General features: G+C 41.1%; 1 protein-coding gene across 1 annotated transcript in view; it reads left to right on the forward strand.

Annotated features, from left to right (window-relative positions):
* Positions 1–19,222, forward strand: part of LRP3 (LDL receptor related protein 3) — a 62,866-nt gene that overhangs the window by 33,655 nt on the left and 9,989 nt on the right. The window contains exons 4-5 of the mRNA XM_019535428.1: positions 3,980–4,027; positions 10,238–10,376. Of these exons, the coding sequence (XP_019390973.1) occupies positions 3,980–4,027; positions 10,238–10,376 (187 nt within the window). The remainder of the gene's footprint in view (positions 1–3,979; positions 4,028–10,237; positions 10,377–19,222) is intronic.

Genomic DNA, 19,222 nt, shown 5'->3' on the forward strand with positions numbered 1-19,222 from the left:
GGGAAGAGCAGGGAGCTGCTTTGACCTGTGGGGGACTAGGAAATTGGAGCAGAGCTGTGTGATGTGGGGGAAAGAACTGATCAGCTCTTATTAGACAGGGATATGATTGAATACATGGGAGGTGGGCAGTCAGGTTGAGTGCCACAATGCAGCAGCCCATCAGGGAGCCAAATGCGGTACGGTGGTACCCTGAGATAGATACACACACGTATGCATGTTGCAGAAAGTTAGTGCTGTGAAACTAATGAAATAATTACACAGCTTTACATATATTACTATATAGTAGTTACGTAATGAAATCTATTAAAGTACTTTGAAGATATCATTAATAGTGCTTATTAGTACAGATCTATAGGCCTATTTCTACCCACACCCAGTACACGTATGCTGTGATTCAGGGTCTTTTTTCTCAACATGGTTTTCAAAAAAATGTGTTCTTGTAGCTCTATAGAGAGAGATTGCAGAAATTCCCTCCCTTTGCCCCCAGCTTCCTCCTGGCTATATCCATCAGCATATCACCAATACAGCAGTTCCAGTTTTCTGTGAATATTAATGTTGGGGCCACCTGTTAGCCTCAGTTTTTACAGCCCAGTCCCTGGAGGTATTGAGCAATCTGTGCTCCTGTTGAAATTACTGAGAGTTTGCGTAGGGTCTTGGAGCATCATTTCCTGCAGCCAGAAGTCCAATTCATGCCAGTCACGGTGTTGTCACCGTGAGGTGACTTATCCCAGCTATTTGACGTAGGCCACTGCGCTGCTTTCACATGGTTATAATTTTTAGTGACTGGTGACCAGAACTGGAATCAAAGTGGCAACCTGAGGCAATAGCTCAGTGATACTTAACCAGGGTGTCATGAGAGCCTTTTAAGGATGTTGTAGGGTGCTGCACAATAGTAGCACTGTTAGCTGTCCAAACATCTAACAAGGTAAATCCAGAGGTTTCAAGTAGGAATTCATAGTGTCAAAAATCTTGACTGGTTGTGGTTTCTCTGAGTTCTTTGTAACAGAACAATTGCTCTCTGTTTTTTTGGTAGTCAAAAAAATGAGTGAAAGCTAAGAGCTGGCATTTTCCAGGGGTCTCTTGGGTCTGAAACAGTTGAGAACCACTGTTCTAGCTAATCTGCCATGTTAGGCACTCATCTTTCTTTTGTGTTAGTGTTAATTATGTTGTTAGCTCTTTGGGCAAGGAACATCTTTTGCTTATATGTTTGAACTGCATCAAGCACAATGGGGCCCTGGTCTCTGATTGAGGTTTCTAGGGCCTACTGCTGTATAAAGGGATATATTACTTAAGTACAGCAGCCCAAATGTCTGGGGAGAAGGGGCCACATTTTTCTCTTAGTACTATTTTTTGGGTTGTTTTTAGTTGACTATTGTATGCAAGTCCAGTTATTCCAGAAAAACTATGATTTAAATACTTGGAAAATAAACTGAAGTATGTGTGTAATGAAGGTCCTGAAAGTTTGAATTTTTTGACCATGTTTAATTTATTTCAACTGTTGTAGTATACTGTATTTTTCTTGTCACACTATCATTTAGATGGTGTACATGGTTTATAGGAGACTGTCCAAAAGGGCAGTCAGCCCAGTGAACCCATGTATTCCTGAGCAAAGTACCTCATTTATTTTCATGACAATTTGCTGTTGTATCCCTTGCTTTACTGAACTGTCGTAAGAGGCAGACCTGTCAAGGACTGGTCTAAGGATCCCTTTTTCTAATACCATATTCTGAAACATTTCCTTGTGAGATGAGACCTTTTCAAATAAAGGTTGTTTGGAGAGCAGTTTGCAGCCAGGTGCGGTAGGTATCTTAAAATCCCTCATGTTTAGCAGCAGTCTATTTTTTTTTAAGTAGAAATACAAAAAGAGCTGTGTGCAATTACTTTGGATAAGTTAATGAAGTAGATTAGCTTCTGCTGTTTATTTTGCCAGGGTACATTTGATGAGAAACAAACATTGCTTTATATATTAAGGACAAACTAAAAAATAATAAACTTAATTATTAGTCTCCAACATTCAAGGAGATATAACAGGGGGAGACAGTTATTTTGGCTTAACAGGATTTGGCAAGCTGTCGAGGGCTGCAAGAGTAGCTCCACTCCTTAACAGGTGCCCCTCCCCGGTTGTCATCTTGGAACCAGACATCCAGCCCCCCATAACCCTTGACTTTTGCCACTGGAAGTCCCTTCCCTTACCCCTGGAAGTACTCCTTTTGGCAAGGGGGTTTGGGATCTTAGAACCAGAAAAAAACCCAATTATATTCTAAAAATCAAACGTTTACTACAACCTACATTAATTTGATTTATAAAAGTATTTTTGTCAGATTTATGTGTGTTTGCATGGTGTATGTAGAGGTGATTGTACACTAGCTTAAAATGAAGTTTTACTTTTGTATATTGTGGGGGTGTGGAGAGGTGTGGGGGTTATGGGTGGGCAGGTACAGAGTTTATGGGAGGCTGTGGTGGTGTGTGGGTTTGGGGGAGTGTGTGTGGATGTTTGTGGCGGGTGTGGGTGTGTGGATATGGGCTTTGTGGTGTGGGTGGGTATGAAGCTTGTGGAGGGCTGTGAGTGTGGAGTATGGCAGGTGGACAGGGTGAGCAGTGGCAGTGGGCAGGAAGAGAGGGAAGCAGCAGAGGAAGGCCAACAGCAGCAGGGAGGGGAGGGAAGTGGCAGCAAGTAGGTGGATGGGAGTGTGGGGCCCCTGCTGGTGTCCCAGGGCCAGGGCTGGTGGGGGCCCAGGTTGGGGCAGCAGGAGCATGGAGCCCCCCCTTGTACCCCCACATATGCCCCCCTCCTTCATTGTGCACAACGCCAACCACCAGTGGCAAAAGCAGGCGGTTAAGCCTCAGGGTGCTTATGGTTTGTGGCAGGCAGAGATCCCCAGTGGGGAACAGCATTTGGCTGGTAGTGCCGGCAGCGAGAGGGGCAGAGCCAGCCTGGCTCCATAGAGTCCCTGCCAGCCTGGGCTCCGTGCTCCTGTTGCCCCTACCCAGGCCTCTGCTGGCCATGGCCTCGGGGCACTGGCACAGGCCCCACACTCCCACTTGCCCACTCCCTGCCACTTTCCCCCACTCCCCACAGCTGGTACTGCTGCCCTTCCCCTGCCCCTTCCCTTCCTGCCCACCTGCTGCTCTGGCAGCCCACGGCTCCCAGCTGCATGGCTAGGACTGCAGAAAGTGGATCCCAGCTGGCTTTTGCTGTGCGGTACAGTCCCAGCCATGCAGCCGGGAACTGCGTGGTGCTGGAGCCAGCCTGGCTCGGCTGGCGCAGCAGGAGCCAGCTGGGAACCGCAGGAACTAGGTCGGGCTGGGCTGGCTCCAGCTGTGCTGGGAATCCATTGTCTCCTCCTGCCTCCGCCTGTTTTTATCCGAGTTTCCACTCTCAGATGGAGGGGGGCAGGGGAATAGCCCCATAGCTAGGCAGGAGCTTCTGGTTGGGGCTAGGGTGGATGGGGCAGGGCTGGGCGCGCCTTGCTGCCGCCGTTGCTAGGTCCCGCCACTGCCGGTTTCTCCTACCACTGGCGCATCATCAGCTTTTAGATAGGCAGCCACTGGCAGGTAATAATTTTCTAAATTTTAGAGGGGCCCTGCAGGCTGCATAGAATGGCCTGGTGGGCCAGATTTGGCCTGTGGGCCATATTTTGCCCGCCCCTGAGATATAACGACCAACCATGCATGATTGAATGCAATTGCTCTTCCTCCTTCCTAATAAACAGCCTGTAGAAAACTCTTTAAACTAAATTGGCAGTTCATTTTCTTTCTGGCATACTTGACAGATACTGAATTAGCATTCTGTGTTTTATAACTCTTGGAGGATAATAGCAGATTATGTGAGGTTTTATCATAGATGTAGATAAGGTTTTGTGTAAAGAATGCTGTATTTCTTACTAGTATCACTGGAAATGTTTAGAAACAGTAAATTAAGAACTGTCCTAAAACTAGTGGAATCTATAATTAATACAATTTTTGTATCTTTACACAGTGAATCTCTTCCTAACTGGGAAAATAGAAAGTGCTGTTACCTCGTTAGGTAAGACATGTTTCTCTTATTTCTACTAAGCACTGGAATGTCTTGCTCTTTTCGTGTTGTTGTATGGTACCCCCATACAGATCACGTTTTTGCTGAAACTGGATGGCCTCAAAATTTACTAATGGATTATAGGAAGTTTCCCAGTTTGAGATGTTGAAATATTTATATGATTATGTTATTCCAGCAGAACCATTGTCACTATCCCAGATACAATGGTGAGTAACTCGGTTAGAACTGATATTTATAACTGCCCAGACAATAGTAATATTATTACTTACTTTTATTCTTGCAACACCCTGAGGTCCTAATAAGGATAAAGGCCCATTGTAGTAGGTGGAAATAGGTCTGGACCAAAGAGCTCCCAGTTAAATTTGAATTAAAACACTGCAATCAAGGGTGACAAACAATAGGAGGAACTGAGAAAGAAGGAAGCTAAAGAAATGACAAGACAACATGTTTGTGTGTGTAATTTCTTTAGTGCTTGGTGCCTTCAAATCAAGTGGGGATTGAGGTAGGATTTATAACTGGTCAGGATAGGGCCTGTGCCAGGGGAAGTATATGTGAAATGTCTAGTACTACAGCACCATTTTCATACATTTCATAGATTTTATAGACATTAGGACTGGAAGGGACCTCAGAAGATCATTAAGTCCAGCCCCCCACCCTAAAAGCAGGAAGTCAGCGGGGTCCTAGGATCCCAGCAAGATAAGCATCCAATTTGCTCTTGAAGGTGTTCAATGTAGGTGCTTGAACCACCTCCAATGGCAGGCTGTTCCAGTAAAGAAATTCTTCCTTACGTCCAGCCTGAAATGGTCTTGCAGTAGTTTATAACTGTTCGACTTCATCATCCCTTGGGGTGCTCTGGTGAACAAATGTTCCCCCAGATCCTGGTGGTCACCCCTGATAAACTTACAGATGGCTACCAGATCACCCCTGAGCCTGCGCTTTTCCAGGCTAAAGAGCCCCATGGCTCTCAGCCTCTCATCGTAAGGTCTGTTTTAAGTTTTGGAGCAAGTCTGACCTTCAGTCAATATTTTGTTGGGATGATTTGTTGGCTTTTGCTAGAATTTGTCATTGCATTGTCTATTGTAAGTAAGATGACAAATTACTCAGTTCAGAATTGCAATTTGTCAACAGTTTAAGTTAAAGGAATCTTTAACACTAAGATTGACTTTGTTTAAGAATGTTGATTTTGGTTAGGAACAGGAAGACATAGATAGGAATTTTTTATTTTGCTTTTTTTTTCAGTTGCAGGTTTTCCCTGGAAAATTTTGAGATACTTCAGCTATGAAACATTCTGGGCTTGTAATCTTGGGTTATTCTGTCTTCTGGAAATGCAGTTTGGATGGTGGAAAGTAAATATAGAGGATTATTGCAGTGGTGTAAGTCACCAGCACCCCTGGTTTTTCCTGAGTTTTGCAGGGAGGGCAGAGGAGACTAGTACATCTCTAGAGCGGATGACCATGTCAAAAGAATGGCATAAACAGGCCCCTGAAGGATTTATAGGTTCACTGTTTGTGGGGATTCATGTTAATGTTGATTTCCAAAGGCAGAAACTCCATTGTGGGTCAGAGGAATGCAGCTGATATCCGCTTCCAAATATGACCCAAAAATGGGAAGCATCTTTGAAGTGCTTTCTTTTGAAACACTTTCTGAAAATCTGTATGCTTCAGCATCTTACAGTACACTCTCCTGTGTGCTTGCCTGCTGTCAGAAACCTCCAGTCTGGAGGCCTAGAGGCCTGTGGGGATTCCTGCTCTTCATCCCATAGAATGGTAAATCTAGGTTTATTGCAATCATCCTCGATTTACCATGCCATAGGATGTACTGCATAACTTGGGTAATCCTACATGAAGGAAATGCAGGTTGTTTTCAGTTTTTTATGAGCTGTTTTCACTCTTGCTCTGAATTTGCTTAGATGAAATGAGGAAAAACAACTGTTGAACAGTTGTTTGAAAGTCACTGTCTTTCTGATGCAGTACTACTGATAACACCTGGAGAGCTGTCCAGGGTTATGTCTTTCTCTAGAGAAGCTTCTTTTTTCACTTGGATATTATTATGGCCGTTTGAAAATGCTTTCTTGCTTGTTTTTCTGTAGAGTCGTGGTGTTGTGCTGAAGCAAGCTTTAAAACTACAGTTCTTTACCCAGACTTTCTTATAATGTACCAAACTCTTTCTGAATACAACTTCGCTGTTTTATATGCTGTAATTGCTTATCTGTCAGCCTGATCCAAAGCCAGTTAAAGTCAATGGAAATCCTTCTACTGACCAAGTGCTCTTCCCAACAGGCTGTATAAAGTCATCAAAGGCTGCCATGGTTCCAGTCTGCCTCTTCCTGAATTGGAGACTATTCTTGCAGACCTGAGATGATACCTGTTATCACTGGGGAATTGAGGCTACACTAATTGTGTCATCTTTTGTTCCACACCATAGTATGAAGGTGAATAATCAGCTTGGTCAAGTGCCAGGTTGTCCTTAGCTCCCCAGTGTCCCTCCCTGAAGTTGCATGTCACAGTGAAAGTCCCTAGCCTCTACAAGATGTGTGAATTTAGGTTCGATGCGACCTCAAACTTAAAAACATTTGATGTACCTATGACTGACCTATATTCTGGTTTGTTTCCAACATTTAGGCTTGTTAATATAAAAATAGATTTTTAAACAGTTTGTTTATCCAAAATAGAAAGCTGAAGAATAGCTGCTTAGAAAACAGACCTTGAACAGCTCCCCACGTATAAATCTGTCCCTACTATTATGGATGAGTTAGTGTATTGTGCATAAGGAAGAGAGAGGCGGAGTCTTCTGTTGACTTATAAATACCATGGTTATAAGCAGGGATCCTGGTTTTCTCTGTTTTAAAATCTCAAATTCTCTGAAAAAAATTCCAAAATTGTGGGGTTAAAAACTTCAAAAGCCGCATTTTCCTGTAATTAAAATGAACTCTTTCTCGGTATCAGTTGAACACAATGCTTTATTGATATATTTACAATTTAAGAGCAGTTTGGAAGCCTACCAGTGCCTCAGTCATTATAATAAAATACATTTTAAATACCTATATATTTTGGCTTTTGATTTTTTTGGGGGGGCTTATATCATGCCCCTTTGCTCAGTAGGACACAAGCCCAGCTGCAGCTGTCCCCACTGCTGCTTTGTGGTGCTGGGCAGCCCCACTATGCTGGTGCCCCTTACTCCCAACCTGCAGCCCCCATCCCCTCCAGTGCCCTTCACTCCCGACCCTCATCTCCCAACCTCCATCAGTCCTGCAAGTGCCCCTCACTCCCAACCTGCTGGCCCCCATCTCCAGGCCCCAGCCCCCCCAGGGTGTGGGATGGGGGCTGTGTAGGGCAGGGGGATGCCCAGCCATAGGTGACGCATTGGGAGAGCCTTAGGAGGGCCTGTACCCTCCCAGATTAGTGCACCCACAGCTGGACATGGGGCTGCAGCCTGGCTGCACTGGCACCAGGCCGCCTCCGCAGCCCAGTCAGTGGAACCACGTGCAGGAGGGCAGAGCGCGGCGGCAAGACTCGCTGCTGCTGCTGCCACCAGGACACACGTGCGAGGCGCACCACCACAGAGTAACGCTGTGCCTCCAGTAGCGTGAGGAGTAACAGACTAGCGGGGAGCTGAGCTACCCTCAGCTCATCATGCTGCTAGCTGCTGGTATACAGGGCTGTGGCTTTAACTTGGAGGGGAGTGGTGGCAGAGCAGCTGGGCCATGGTGGCAGGGTAGAGTTGCACCTTGGTGTGTGCAGCTGGTGGCAGGAGGAGGTGAGGGCAACTCATCCCCATCCTTCCCTGGTCCATTACTCCTTGCGCTGCTGGCAGCACAGTGTTACTCCATGGTGGTGTAGCTGGCATGGGGGTACCTGCGGCAGTGGTGATGGCAGCAGCAGCAGCAAGTCTTGCTGCCCCACTCCGCCCTTCTGCACCAGGTCTTGCCCGCTGGGCCTCAGAAGCAGTCCAGTGCTGGTCCGGTCAGGGTACAGCCCCATGCCCTGCTGCGGGCACATGAATCTGGGGGGCATGTCCTCCTAATGCGTCACCTATGGTATCTGACCCCTTCCCTATGTGTGCATACATGCAAGTGGCATCCCCTGCATCTAATCAGCCTCTTCCCGCTCCTCCCAGCCCCAAGCAGCCCTTGCAGGCTGGAGCTCTGCCAGCTTGTAAGGGGAAACCTGTGGTTTCCCACATTTTCCCTCAACAAATGGAAAACCTGGATCCCTGAATATGAGGTAATTTGCACCAGTCATTGTATTGTATAAATTGTCTAAAAGGGTGAAGCTTTCTCTTTTCTCTCTTCATCTATTTCTGATCACATACTTGAGATGCAGATCAAATGTCTAGTTAACATAATTAGTTGTAGGCTCTCTTTTCGAGTGATGCTGAGGTGCAGAATTAACAAGAAGTAGTAGTTTACATTAAAAATACTACATTTCATTTCACATCAAATATACTTCATTAGCACTCTGAAGAGGAAAAGACTGAAAAGTAGCTGTTGCTCAGGATTGCTGTAATATAACTACTTTGGATAATGTTCCATCATAAAATTACAGAAACTCAGTATTTATAAGCATTGATGTCTGGGTAAGTATTGTGATGTCAGCTAGGCAAAGGGTCACTGGCATGTCCACATATTTTTTTCAAAATGAGGCCTGAATAAGCTTTGGATAATTGAGATCTGTATGTTGAAGTTTTCTGCAGCACTAGCATATGGAAAATCAACAGCAGGCATGAATGAAAATAATTAGTACGCGGACAATAGGAAAGTTTGTTTTGCTGTTGGTAAAAGGCTTGGCATAAAGTGGCATGCGGAGGTGTTTTCTGTCTGCGCTGTTTCTTTCTTCAGTGTCCTGAGGGTCCTAATATTGTGAAGTTTTAGTTTGCAGCAGTATAGAGATATTCTTTATTATGTGAAGTCCTATAAAGCCATTTTAGCGCTGGGTCCTTTTATGCTGCTGTGATATAATAATGCAGCAAGGAGCACATATAAAGAGGAATATGTATAAAAGTCCAAGTACAGTCTGGAGCATTGTATATAATGAGAGAACTGGGGAGTTATGGTGGGAAAATGTTGTGGATCTTATTTTTATTAAAGTTGCTCCTATTGTTTCAGTATTCTGGCAGTGATCAATCAGAAAAGGATTTGGGGCATCTTTAATTTTAGAAATATAAGTGGCAGAGATTTTCTTGTTACAACATCAATTTTTGTATTTATCTTGTAAAACTAATTAACATAATGACACTAGAGCTGTCTGTATATCTTTTTGTATTCTGTAAATTATTGTTGCCATTGAATCACCAGAAGTTTTTCACATATAATACAACTGAAAGCTTTTTTACAGGGTGACAGTAATGTGTTTATGCTTTATACTTGAGGTAAGCTAACCTTGTAAATCTCCTTGTAACCCTTGGCCCGCATTTAAAATACAGTAAAGAGTGCTTCCTCTGAACTAACCTGTATAGTATGAATTTAATAATAACAACTTTGTGGTGCTGGATTTTCTACAAAGATCTGTTAGTCCACGATTTATAGCATATATATATTGAATCTATGGGTGCATGAAGAAATACACGTTTTGGGGAATCTGTTTTTCTCCTATCATTCCTTAAATTATGAGAAATTTGGCTTCTGTCAAAATGTCAGATATTTTTCTGTGCTCTGCAGACCATAAAATGTTTGTTTGTTAAAAAACCACTCATTTTAACAATAGAAAACACATACATTTGAGCCAGTGTCTCAGGTTTGAACACTATCAAACTTCACTCAAAATCAGGATCTGCTTTTGTATCTTTCACTATTTCCCTTGATCTGAAATAAAGAACTCTTGATGCTTGCGCTTTGCTTTGGAAAATTAAGTTTTCTGCGATTAAAAATAAGATTTTTAGATATTTTATGTTGAGTATAGTCTCCAATTGCTCTGTGGCAAGCCAATCTTTGGGAAGTTGGTAAGTCAGTAAGAACATTTTTGCATCATATATTGGCAAATTCAATGCAATTCAATTGACTCGTGAAAGATTATTGATTTTTTTTGTGGTAAAGCAGAAATCTAAGTGTCTCAGTAAAGGTCAAGGGAAACAGGAGTAATAAAGGAATGAAACTGTTGATTCTAACTTATCTGCAAACATTTGAAACTGCTAAAAGCTATTGTAGTTAATGTACAGTGATAGTTAACCTAAACATTTGACACGTTTTCTTTTTCTCGTTAACAGCTGCTTGCAGTGGAAAATTGGAACAGCACACAGAGAGACGTGGAGTCATCTATAGTCCTTCCTGGCCACTAAACTATCCTCCAGCCGTAAACTGCAGCTGGTATATCCAAGGAGATCGTGGAGACATAATAACAATTAGGTATGATTTGCGATGTTCTGCTCAGATAGCTCTGTTGACATGAAATGTAAGGCTTATGAGCTATGCCAGCATCAAGTTGTGTCTGAAACAGCTGTTAAAATATAGAACTGCTGTTACTAAGAAAGTTGTCTGATGCTTGGCGAAGCATAATGACAGGTCATTGGTACCTCAGTTTCAAAGATGTCCTCCATTCTCGCTCAGATATGTCTGTCCCACATTACTCTGATCTGAGCACCCCATAATTTTTTCAGATATTGATTATTATGGTATTCCATGGATGTATTATCCGCACTTGATAGATTGAGAACTGAAACATTGAAATACTGGTCTGATCACATTGGTTAAGTAATCATCTTTCTATTTTCACTAAATTTATGTAGAAACAGGCAGAAGAGATGAAATTTGGATTAGGCTAGGGCTTGGGTTTAGGGCTGAGCAAAGCTATGGACCCGAGTTTGAAGACAGCAAAATGTTGACCGTTCCTTGCGGGCTAATCTGCTTGTAATGGTAGACATGGCTGTTTTTGCAGTATACTGGTATAATCCATTTTAGGCAAAGTAAACAGGATGTCTTTTGTATCCTATTTTATTCATAGGGCCTGTTAATAACCTGTTGGGGATGGACAGACTACAGTTTACATTGTTAGCAATACGAATTATTCTTTTGGTTATTTCTTTTGGGACACTGGCTACTTTACCAAGTGATAAATAAGACCTAAATACAGAACGCCAAATTTCAAACAGTTCCCTTAAGGTACCCTAAATAATTTTCTTGTGTTTTGTTTATATCCAGTCTCCTCTGTGTGTACAAAAGCTGGCTAATTAATGCAAGAAGTGACACAGATATAGTCATTTTTTAGAATTTTGTAGGTACATCCTAGAGGCCTATTTTAAAATTGGCTTATAGGGAGCTTAAGATTTTTCCAACAAAACAACCTGTCAGTTTTCTGTAGCATATTAGTTGAATATATTATTGTGTAAAAATACTACCTATTAAATATTTAGCAAAAACAATATATCCTGTTTTATATAGTATTGGAAAATAACCAATTATTGTTAAATAAAAAGTTAATATTTATGGCACAGTTTCAGCTCTTTCTGGAAAAGCACAGTTCAGAATAGAAGAGTATAAATGAAATATAATATTGTATGAAAAGGATACTTTGGATTACAGTATTGACATACTGTGAGAGTGCTTAATTTTCTGTGCTAATCACAGTATCCTCTTCAGACCAAGAATTGTTTATTTAAAAAAAACCCAAGAAGCCGTTTTTGTTTTTAATACTGTTGTGTTTGACACCATCTGCTCAGTCTTAGCTCAGCTGCTTAAAAGGACTGCAAACCTCTTCAACTGCAGATGCTGTGCAATTAAAAACAAATCTGCCACAGATGGAATAGTAGGAAGGCTCCTTCTTCCATTGTTCAAAATAGGAACTAATTGTCAAAAGCAAGGAAAGCAGATACTTGCCAATATTTGAGCTCCATAAATAGGTGGACACTTTTAAACTTCATTAAAATCCATTGACATAGGGAGTGTACTTCTAAATGGAGACTGCTGGAAAGTATGGGGAAAAGCATAAATGAAATACAGGACCTGGCTTTTGCTGGTGCAGTCCCCTTGGGCAGCTTATGTTTATTTTTTTGCTACTGCTACTATTTGTAGTACTAGCATCAGTATTATTAATAATAACAGTAATAATGTTGTTTGCATTCTGAAATCACTTCAAAGCTCCCAGTATGCCTTGTCCTCGTGTACAAACACAGATGTGACCAGTAACAAAAAATCTGAAGAAATGGGGAAGAATGGCAAAATATTATAATAGTTCTCAGAGGCCTGTGACATGCACAGATATGTAACTTTTAACCTCAAAATTTTATCTATAAAGATATTTAGCTGTAACGAGCAGAAAGCCTGAGCTAAATTCTGTCCATTACAGCCAGCAGTAGGTGTGTAGATGTGTCTAGCTGAGTCATGGCAGCTGATTGTTTATATAGTTGCATTTCTAACTTAGTGATGCACACCAATCAGACTTTGCACTTTATTAACATTGATATGTATGACACCAGCATAAGGCTATGTTAATTGCTATATTATGCAGATGAGGAGACTATCTAGCATGGCAATAGCAAAGTTAACCATTGAAAGTAGATTATTGAACTCTGTAAATGAAGTGACACAGTTACTTGACTAGCTGAGACTTGAATTTTAGAAAGAAAAAATCCTGTGCACTGTATTATGCTATCTCTGTGTCCTTTGATCTTCAGTTCTCACTGTCAGTAAGACAGCTGCATTACATAAGTAGTGTATTTGGGATACACCAGACTCACAAAGGGATAAAATTACAATTGTAAGTAGTTATGGTATAAAAAAATATTGCAGTCTGTGCCAGTTTCTTATAAGCCTACTATTCAGCAGCTTTCAATAGAACAATGCTCTGTTCTACATGTGGATAAAAGATACGATCTCTCAAGGGCATCTGCTTTGGACACTTTGTTGTAATATCTATCTTCCATATGTTTGTATTGATTTTCCTCAGCTGCTTACCTTTTCATAGATTTCCCTTCATAGTTTCCTTAGTTTTTAAACAGTGGCCAGGGACAAGTTCCACAAAGTCAGAAAATAAACTTTTTTATGTAGGGTTTTGCCATTAAACAGTTACATTTTTTAAATACTCACTTTTAAACAAGTGACCCATAGAGGGGAATGCAATCAAGATCTAGGAAAAAAAAAGTTTACCTACTGACTATAGGGATTTTCTACCATTGTGGCGTCACTGCAAATTCAGACAGCCAGGAGCCATTGTGTTAAGTAAATCAATTATTTTTCCAGCATTTTTTTTGTCTGTGACTAACCCCCTGCAATCAAAACCTTCCTTTCTTAAAACTAAAGATGTATAAATTCTGTAAGGACAAATTTATCATAAATATGGTGACTGTCTAAGTCAAGCTTAAACAATTTATTTTCTGTGGCCTTTTCCATAATAGCATTTTTAAAAATCTTGTATATTTAGCTCTAGGAATTGTTATATATAGTAACTGATTCTTAAACAGGTTTTAAAAGTTTTTCTTGAGAGGAGGCATCCATGTGTGTCTGAAATAAGGATCAAGCCCTTCTTGTTTTAACAGTTGCTGTTATTTAATTGCTGTAATTACCCATGACGTGATAAGAAAGAAGTGTATTTGATTCAGTTAATCTGTAAGGTGCATATCTATCTTGCCTTCTGCCTGATTGTACTGGAGTTACAAGACTAAGAGTAAAATGTTATTCACATTCAGAATTCAGGTGAGAGGTGTTTGTTGCTTCATTAACTGCTCTTCCTGACCATTGCCTATTAATTGGATGGGTACATTTTTATCTAGTGTCTCTTCAGTAATCCATATTATTGGTCTTGCAAACAGTTAAGGAACTTTCCCCTTGCAATTCTCATTCACACCATCTTGGTGCTGAAAGCCGTTGCTACAATGGGTCCTGTTCCCGCAGCCCTTACAGATGTGAATGGTCCTGTGAAGACCAGCAAGACTGTTTCATGTCACCTTTGTGGAACAGTTAAGTAATATCCCCACTCTGCAGAGAGGAAATCTACAAGAGTTGAAAAGCTTGACTTTGAATGTCCTACAATGAATGAATGCTATTGGAGTTACAGGTGCTCAGCCTTCAAAAAGTAGGCCTGGGTGTCTTCCTGGAGGTGATGCAGGAAGCCATTGGTTACAGGGTAGGAGTAGACCAGATATTTCCTCATTTCCAGGCCTTTGCTCCTCAGTAGTTTAAACAGAAATTTTTTTAATGAGCCAGTTAAGGCAGTGGTCTCCAAACTTTTTTGATCGTGCACCCCATCAGTAAAAAAATTTTGAGCATGCACCCCCAATATCTGTATATTTATATAAATATAAATAGTTCTAATATTTTCTTCCTGAACCCCAATGGATTGTCTTGTGCAAGCCCTGGGGTGCGCGCACCCCACTTTGGAGACCACTGAATTAAAGCATCAACTGTGTTCACAATCTGCCCTTGCTGGGAGAGACTGGCAAACAGGAGTGATTTGTCTTGCTTAATTGGCCTATTTTATGTTGAGCCAATGCTTTGCTGGGGCACCCATAATATTTATTCTACATTATTTTTTTTCTTAAATGAGTTTGTAGATGAAGTTAAGTATTTAACTTTATTCCTCTTTGTGATACATCTTTGTTACATCTGTTAGCCCTTTTCGTTACCATTCCTTTTTCTTTTTCCTGCTCATCCCTAGATTTGCTTTACTTTTCCAGTTTTAAGTGTGTATTTTTCTAATGCTTTCATCACATAATTGTTCACATCTAAATTACTTCTGGATTACTCCCTAAGATATGGAGGACTCAATTTATAAGCAGGGATCCTGGTTTTCTCTGATTAAAAAAAAATCCCCAGTTTTCAGTTAAAAAAAAAAAAAAAAGCAACCCCAAACCCACATTTTTCTGTGATTTCAATGAAACACCACTAATATACTAGTGGAACACCACTAATATACTAGTGGAACACCACTAATATACTAGTGGTTTTTCATTTTAATAATGGAAAAATGTAGATCTGGGGTTAGTTTTATTTAACTGAAAATCGGGAATTTTGTTTAAATAAGAGAAAACCAGGATCCCTGCTTATAAGGAATGTTATTTATAAGTAAATTTCTATTGCATGTTTCTCATTTAAGTCCAAATGGTAGTAGTGCTCAGAAGAGCATTGGTTTTATAGGGAGTGCATCCATTCATTTTACAGCAGTGAAAATGAATATTGATGTTAAGCTGGTTTAATGCAGTCCTTGCTAGCAATGTGTGAAGATTAGAAAGTTAATAAGAAAATGTCATTGTAGGTCACTGCTGCTTCTTCAGAGCAAGTCTTATAAGCAGTATATGTAATAGAGATAATCTTATAATTTACAGTAAGCTTCCTGATCCCTGTTGTTTATGAGAAGTAGGCTTTTAGCACTCGATGAAAAGAAATGTGAGAAAATTTACCTGTTTCCTACAAAATGTTATGAAAGAAGAGTTGCTGCTGCATTTCCTTCAGCTTTCATTAGGATTATTTTTGTCCTCAAAAATGGAAGTTCCCAGAATCTAGTGGGCACGTTGAGGGTTGTTAGTTTTTTTGCTTTGTTTTGTTTTGTAAATAACTGATTCTTGTAGTTATTACAGAATGAGCAGCATTGTAGAGAGGTTATCCACTGAAGTTGGTATTTCTTGATAATTTTTTTGTGCGTCTCCAAAGAGACTCTGCTGTATTGAGTTAGATTGTGCAATGTTCTGTTCTGTCTGTCATCTCTGCCCAGCCCTCTTTTTTCCTTTGGGTTTTCAGTATGCAGTTTGAGGCCCAGAGCATTTTAACAAGATACTCTGTATTTCAAAGACAGTTCACTTTTCATTTTTTTTAATTAACCAGAAGAAATAATAAGTGAATTTTGGTCCCCAGAGAAGCCTATAAACTCCGTCAGGAACTATAACTTCAGCAGGTTCTGTTGTATGCATAAAACCCTTCTCTACTCTTCCGTTTGACACCATTCATCTACTACACTGATTCTGGTGATAGAAGGATTTGCATTTTTGTCTCAGAGTTCAATTGAAAAAAAGTTTCTTGAGTAATAAATATCCTCATCTTATGTTTTGTGGGTGGCAGGATTTTTTTAGAGTATGGTGGCAGTAACACTAGATCAAATTACCAGTGCTGCAAAAAATGAAATAGTGGAAGTTTAATAAATTATATGCAGTACTTGGATAAAATAAATCAGTGAGTCATTTATAGGTGGATTAATGTGTTAGAAACTTCCCAAATATCCTTTCCTTTGCGATACATTTTCTAAGACATAAACCTAATATTTTTTTAAATAGTAAACCTACCGTGACCTGTCCATTGTGTTTTAGTATTTGAAAAGTGATTGCCATTGTTACCAAGGTACTTGAAACTTTGTTCACACATTACTCTGGATTTGTTTTAAATCGACTATTGAATTGAATGGGGTAAAACTCTCTTCCATCCCTTCATGCAAACAATATAAACTGACAAGGCACTTGAAGAATTGTTTTAGCATGCAAGTTCCCCAACATAAGTAATATATGTTTAAGGAATGGTCACATTTTTCAATTTGCAAGAAATTCTTCATGAGCAAAATTCTTTTACTTTTCCCTTCTCTCTATGCTCTCAGAAGGTGAATTTCTACAATTGCGGCTGGACCTGTTTATTCAAGTTATGTAAACTAAAAGTAAAGCCTCCATGTTTGATGGAAATGAAACAAACTATGCTTCTTCCACAACATTCGTTTTCCAAACTGACAACCGCTAGACACTAATTTTGGGATTTGAATGTTGAACATGTGTATTGTTGAAGGGGAGAATTAATTTTTGAATGTTCTGCATCTGACTTCCATGTGCTGAGATGGCCGTTTCAAAGCAAAATATATCCTCTACGACCTTGAATAGTAATATCATATTCACATTATTAATAGGCCCTCTAGAAAGAACAGTTATTCACCAATATATTCTGTTTCTGTACTTGCAGTTGGGACTGTTACTGTTACTGTTATGTGATTTTTTTATTTTTTTTTTTAAATTAAACCTGATAAACCATAACAGTTATTTTGGCTGAGAAGATGTGGGCTGCAAAACTGTGTTGGAGTGCTGGAAATTAGAAAGGAAAGCCAGGAGGGGCAAATTATTGGGATTCTCAAGATTTATTAAGCACATGGACAAAACCATGTCCATCTCTTTCAGCCAATACAGGCTTGTTCCTTTCAATATGTTTTCTTTTGAGTGTTTTTCCAACTCTGACTTCCATCATTTTGTTTGATAGACTATTGTTACAGATCTGACTGTAAACCTGATGTTCCAGGTGTTTATCAAAAATTTTCTCTCTTCTGTTTCAGACCATTGCTTCTCATTATATAGTATTTATATCAGTCTAATTTGTTTTTCATCCTCTGGTATTTGCATGACACCTTTTATCATCACTAAGAAGCCTTTGGGAGGTTATTCAAGTTAGAAATGTACCTTTTCTTGGACAAGCCTATCAATCATAGAGAAGTAGTTTCTACCCCAGCTGAGACAGGATAACCTCTATCCAAACAACCATGTACAAATGCATTATCTAACCTCTTTGCAAAACATGCTCAATCTTAATATAACCACAAGACATAACCCCTTAAACTGCCACAGATAAAGTAGGGGGACCACAGCAGCCAGTGTTGTGAAAGGTTAAAATATGCTTGTGAGATCCAAGGAAGAGGACCATGTTCTCTGCTACAGAGGAAGGCAAAAACCCCCATTCTCTACCAGGCTGAGCCTGGGGTAAAATTCCTCCCTGACCCCAAATATGGTGATCAGTCTGTTGCCCTGTGGGGTCAGGCCAGTGCTCAGGATCTCAATATCGTGCTGTTAGACAGGAGGACGTGGTGTACAGTTGCACATATACAAACACACAAATTGATTAGGTGCATCCGCACATACACATACTACCAACTCAGGCACGTACACATCCAAGATTCCCAGTCTAGGCACATGCATACCCATTACCAATTCAAGCACATACACACTACACACACCAAAAAACAGACAATAATTAGTTGTCAGTACTCACACAGTACACATGCATGGATCACTAATTCATATGTCATGCACACAATGACATAATACACACACATGCGTGTGTGTGAGTGTGTGTGTGTATACACACACACATACACACCGGTTCACACACATACCACCCACCTACACATACACACAGGTGAAGTCATAACTTGGATGGTACGGTGTGTGTATGTATGTGCTTGGAATACTTGGGGGGAAGGTTAAGGTGAGAGAGAGAAAGTGTAGGGAGTGAAAGTTGCCAGGACTGGAATTAGAGCCGGTAGATGAGAGAGAAGCTGGGCTGAGGAACTGAGGTTTGGGGTTACCCAAGGTCACTGGTGCTGGGGTGGAAACAAGGGAAGAAGCCCAGTGGCAAGAAGGAGACAGCCAGGGAAGAGAGAGGCAGAAGGCTGGGAGATTGGGGCTGGAAACTGAGGCAGAAAGCTGGGAGATCAGGGGCAGATAAGTTGTGGCAATGAGGAAACAGACGAAAACCCAACTCAGGGATTCAAAACAACAGGTTTATTAAACAAACACACTACACAGCCCCATGGAGTTATTGGTTCCTGCACACGTGCACGCATGCATGCACTCACAATGGTATCAGAAGAAAGACTCAGTGGAAGGGTTGGAGTCCAGGTAGGGAAGAGAAACAGAGTTCAAGTCCTTTGCTTGGGTAAGGAAGGTGGGTGATAGCTACCTATCCTGGGCTGTCAGTTGGTCCTCAATGGCCAGTCGGGGTCTTCTCCAGCAAGGTGTTGTCCGGGGGGGGTCGCGAGCAGGGATAGGTTGGTTGGATAGGTGGTGTAGTATGGTACTGGTCCAGATGGAGAGGGTGTCCTACTGGATCTATCTTCACTGCCTCCTTTTATAGGGGCAGACCTTCTATGACCCTACACAGTCAGATGGATTGTAGATTGCCTGAAGGGTCATACTCAGAGGGTGGTGGTGGACGGGTCATATTCGACCTGGGGGAAGTGGGCAGTGGAGTCCCCTAGGGTTCGGTCCTTGGGCCCGTGCTGTTCAATTCTTTATCAGCGATTTGGACGACGGGGTGAAAAGCAACCTGTTTAAATTTGCTGATGGTACCAAAATATGGGGCGAGGTGAGCACGCTAGTAGGGAGGGAAAGACGGCAGCAAGACCTGGATAGGTTACAGGGGTGGGCTAACAAAAACAGGATGCGTTTCAATACTGACAAGTGCAGGGTGCTGCACTTGGGCAGTAGTAACCAGCAGCACACTTATAAGATGAGGAACTCCCT

Source organism: Crocodylus porosus, unplaced genomic scaffold, assembly GCF_001723895.1.
Source record: "Crocodylus porosus isolate Cpor-Errol unplaced genomic scaffold, CroPor_comp1, whole genome shotgun sequence".
Taxonomy (NCBI): Eukaryota; Metazoa; Chordata; order Crocodylia; family Crocodylidae; genus Crocodylus; species Crocodylus porosus.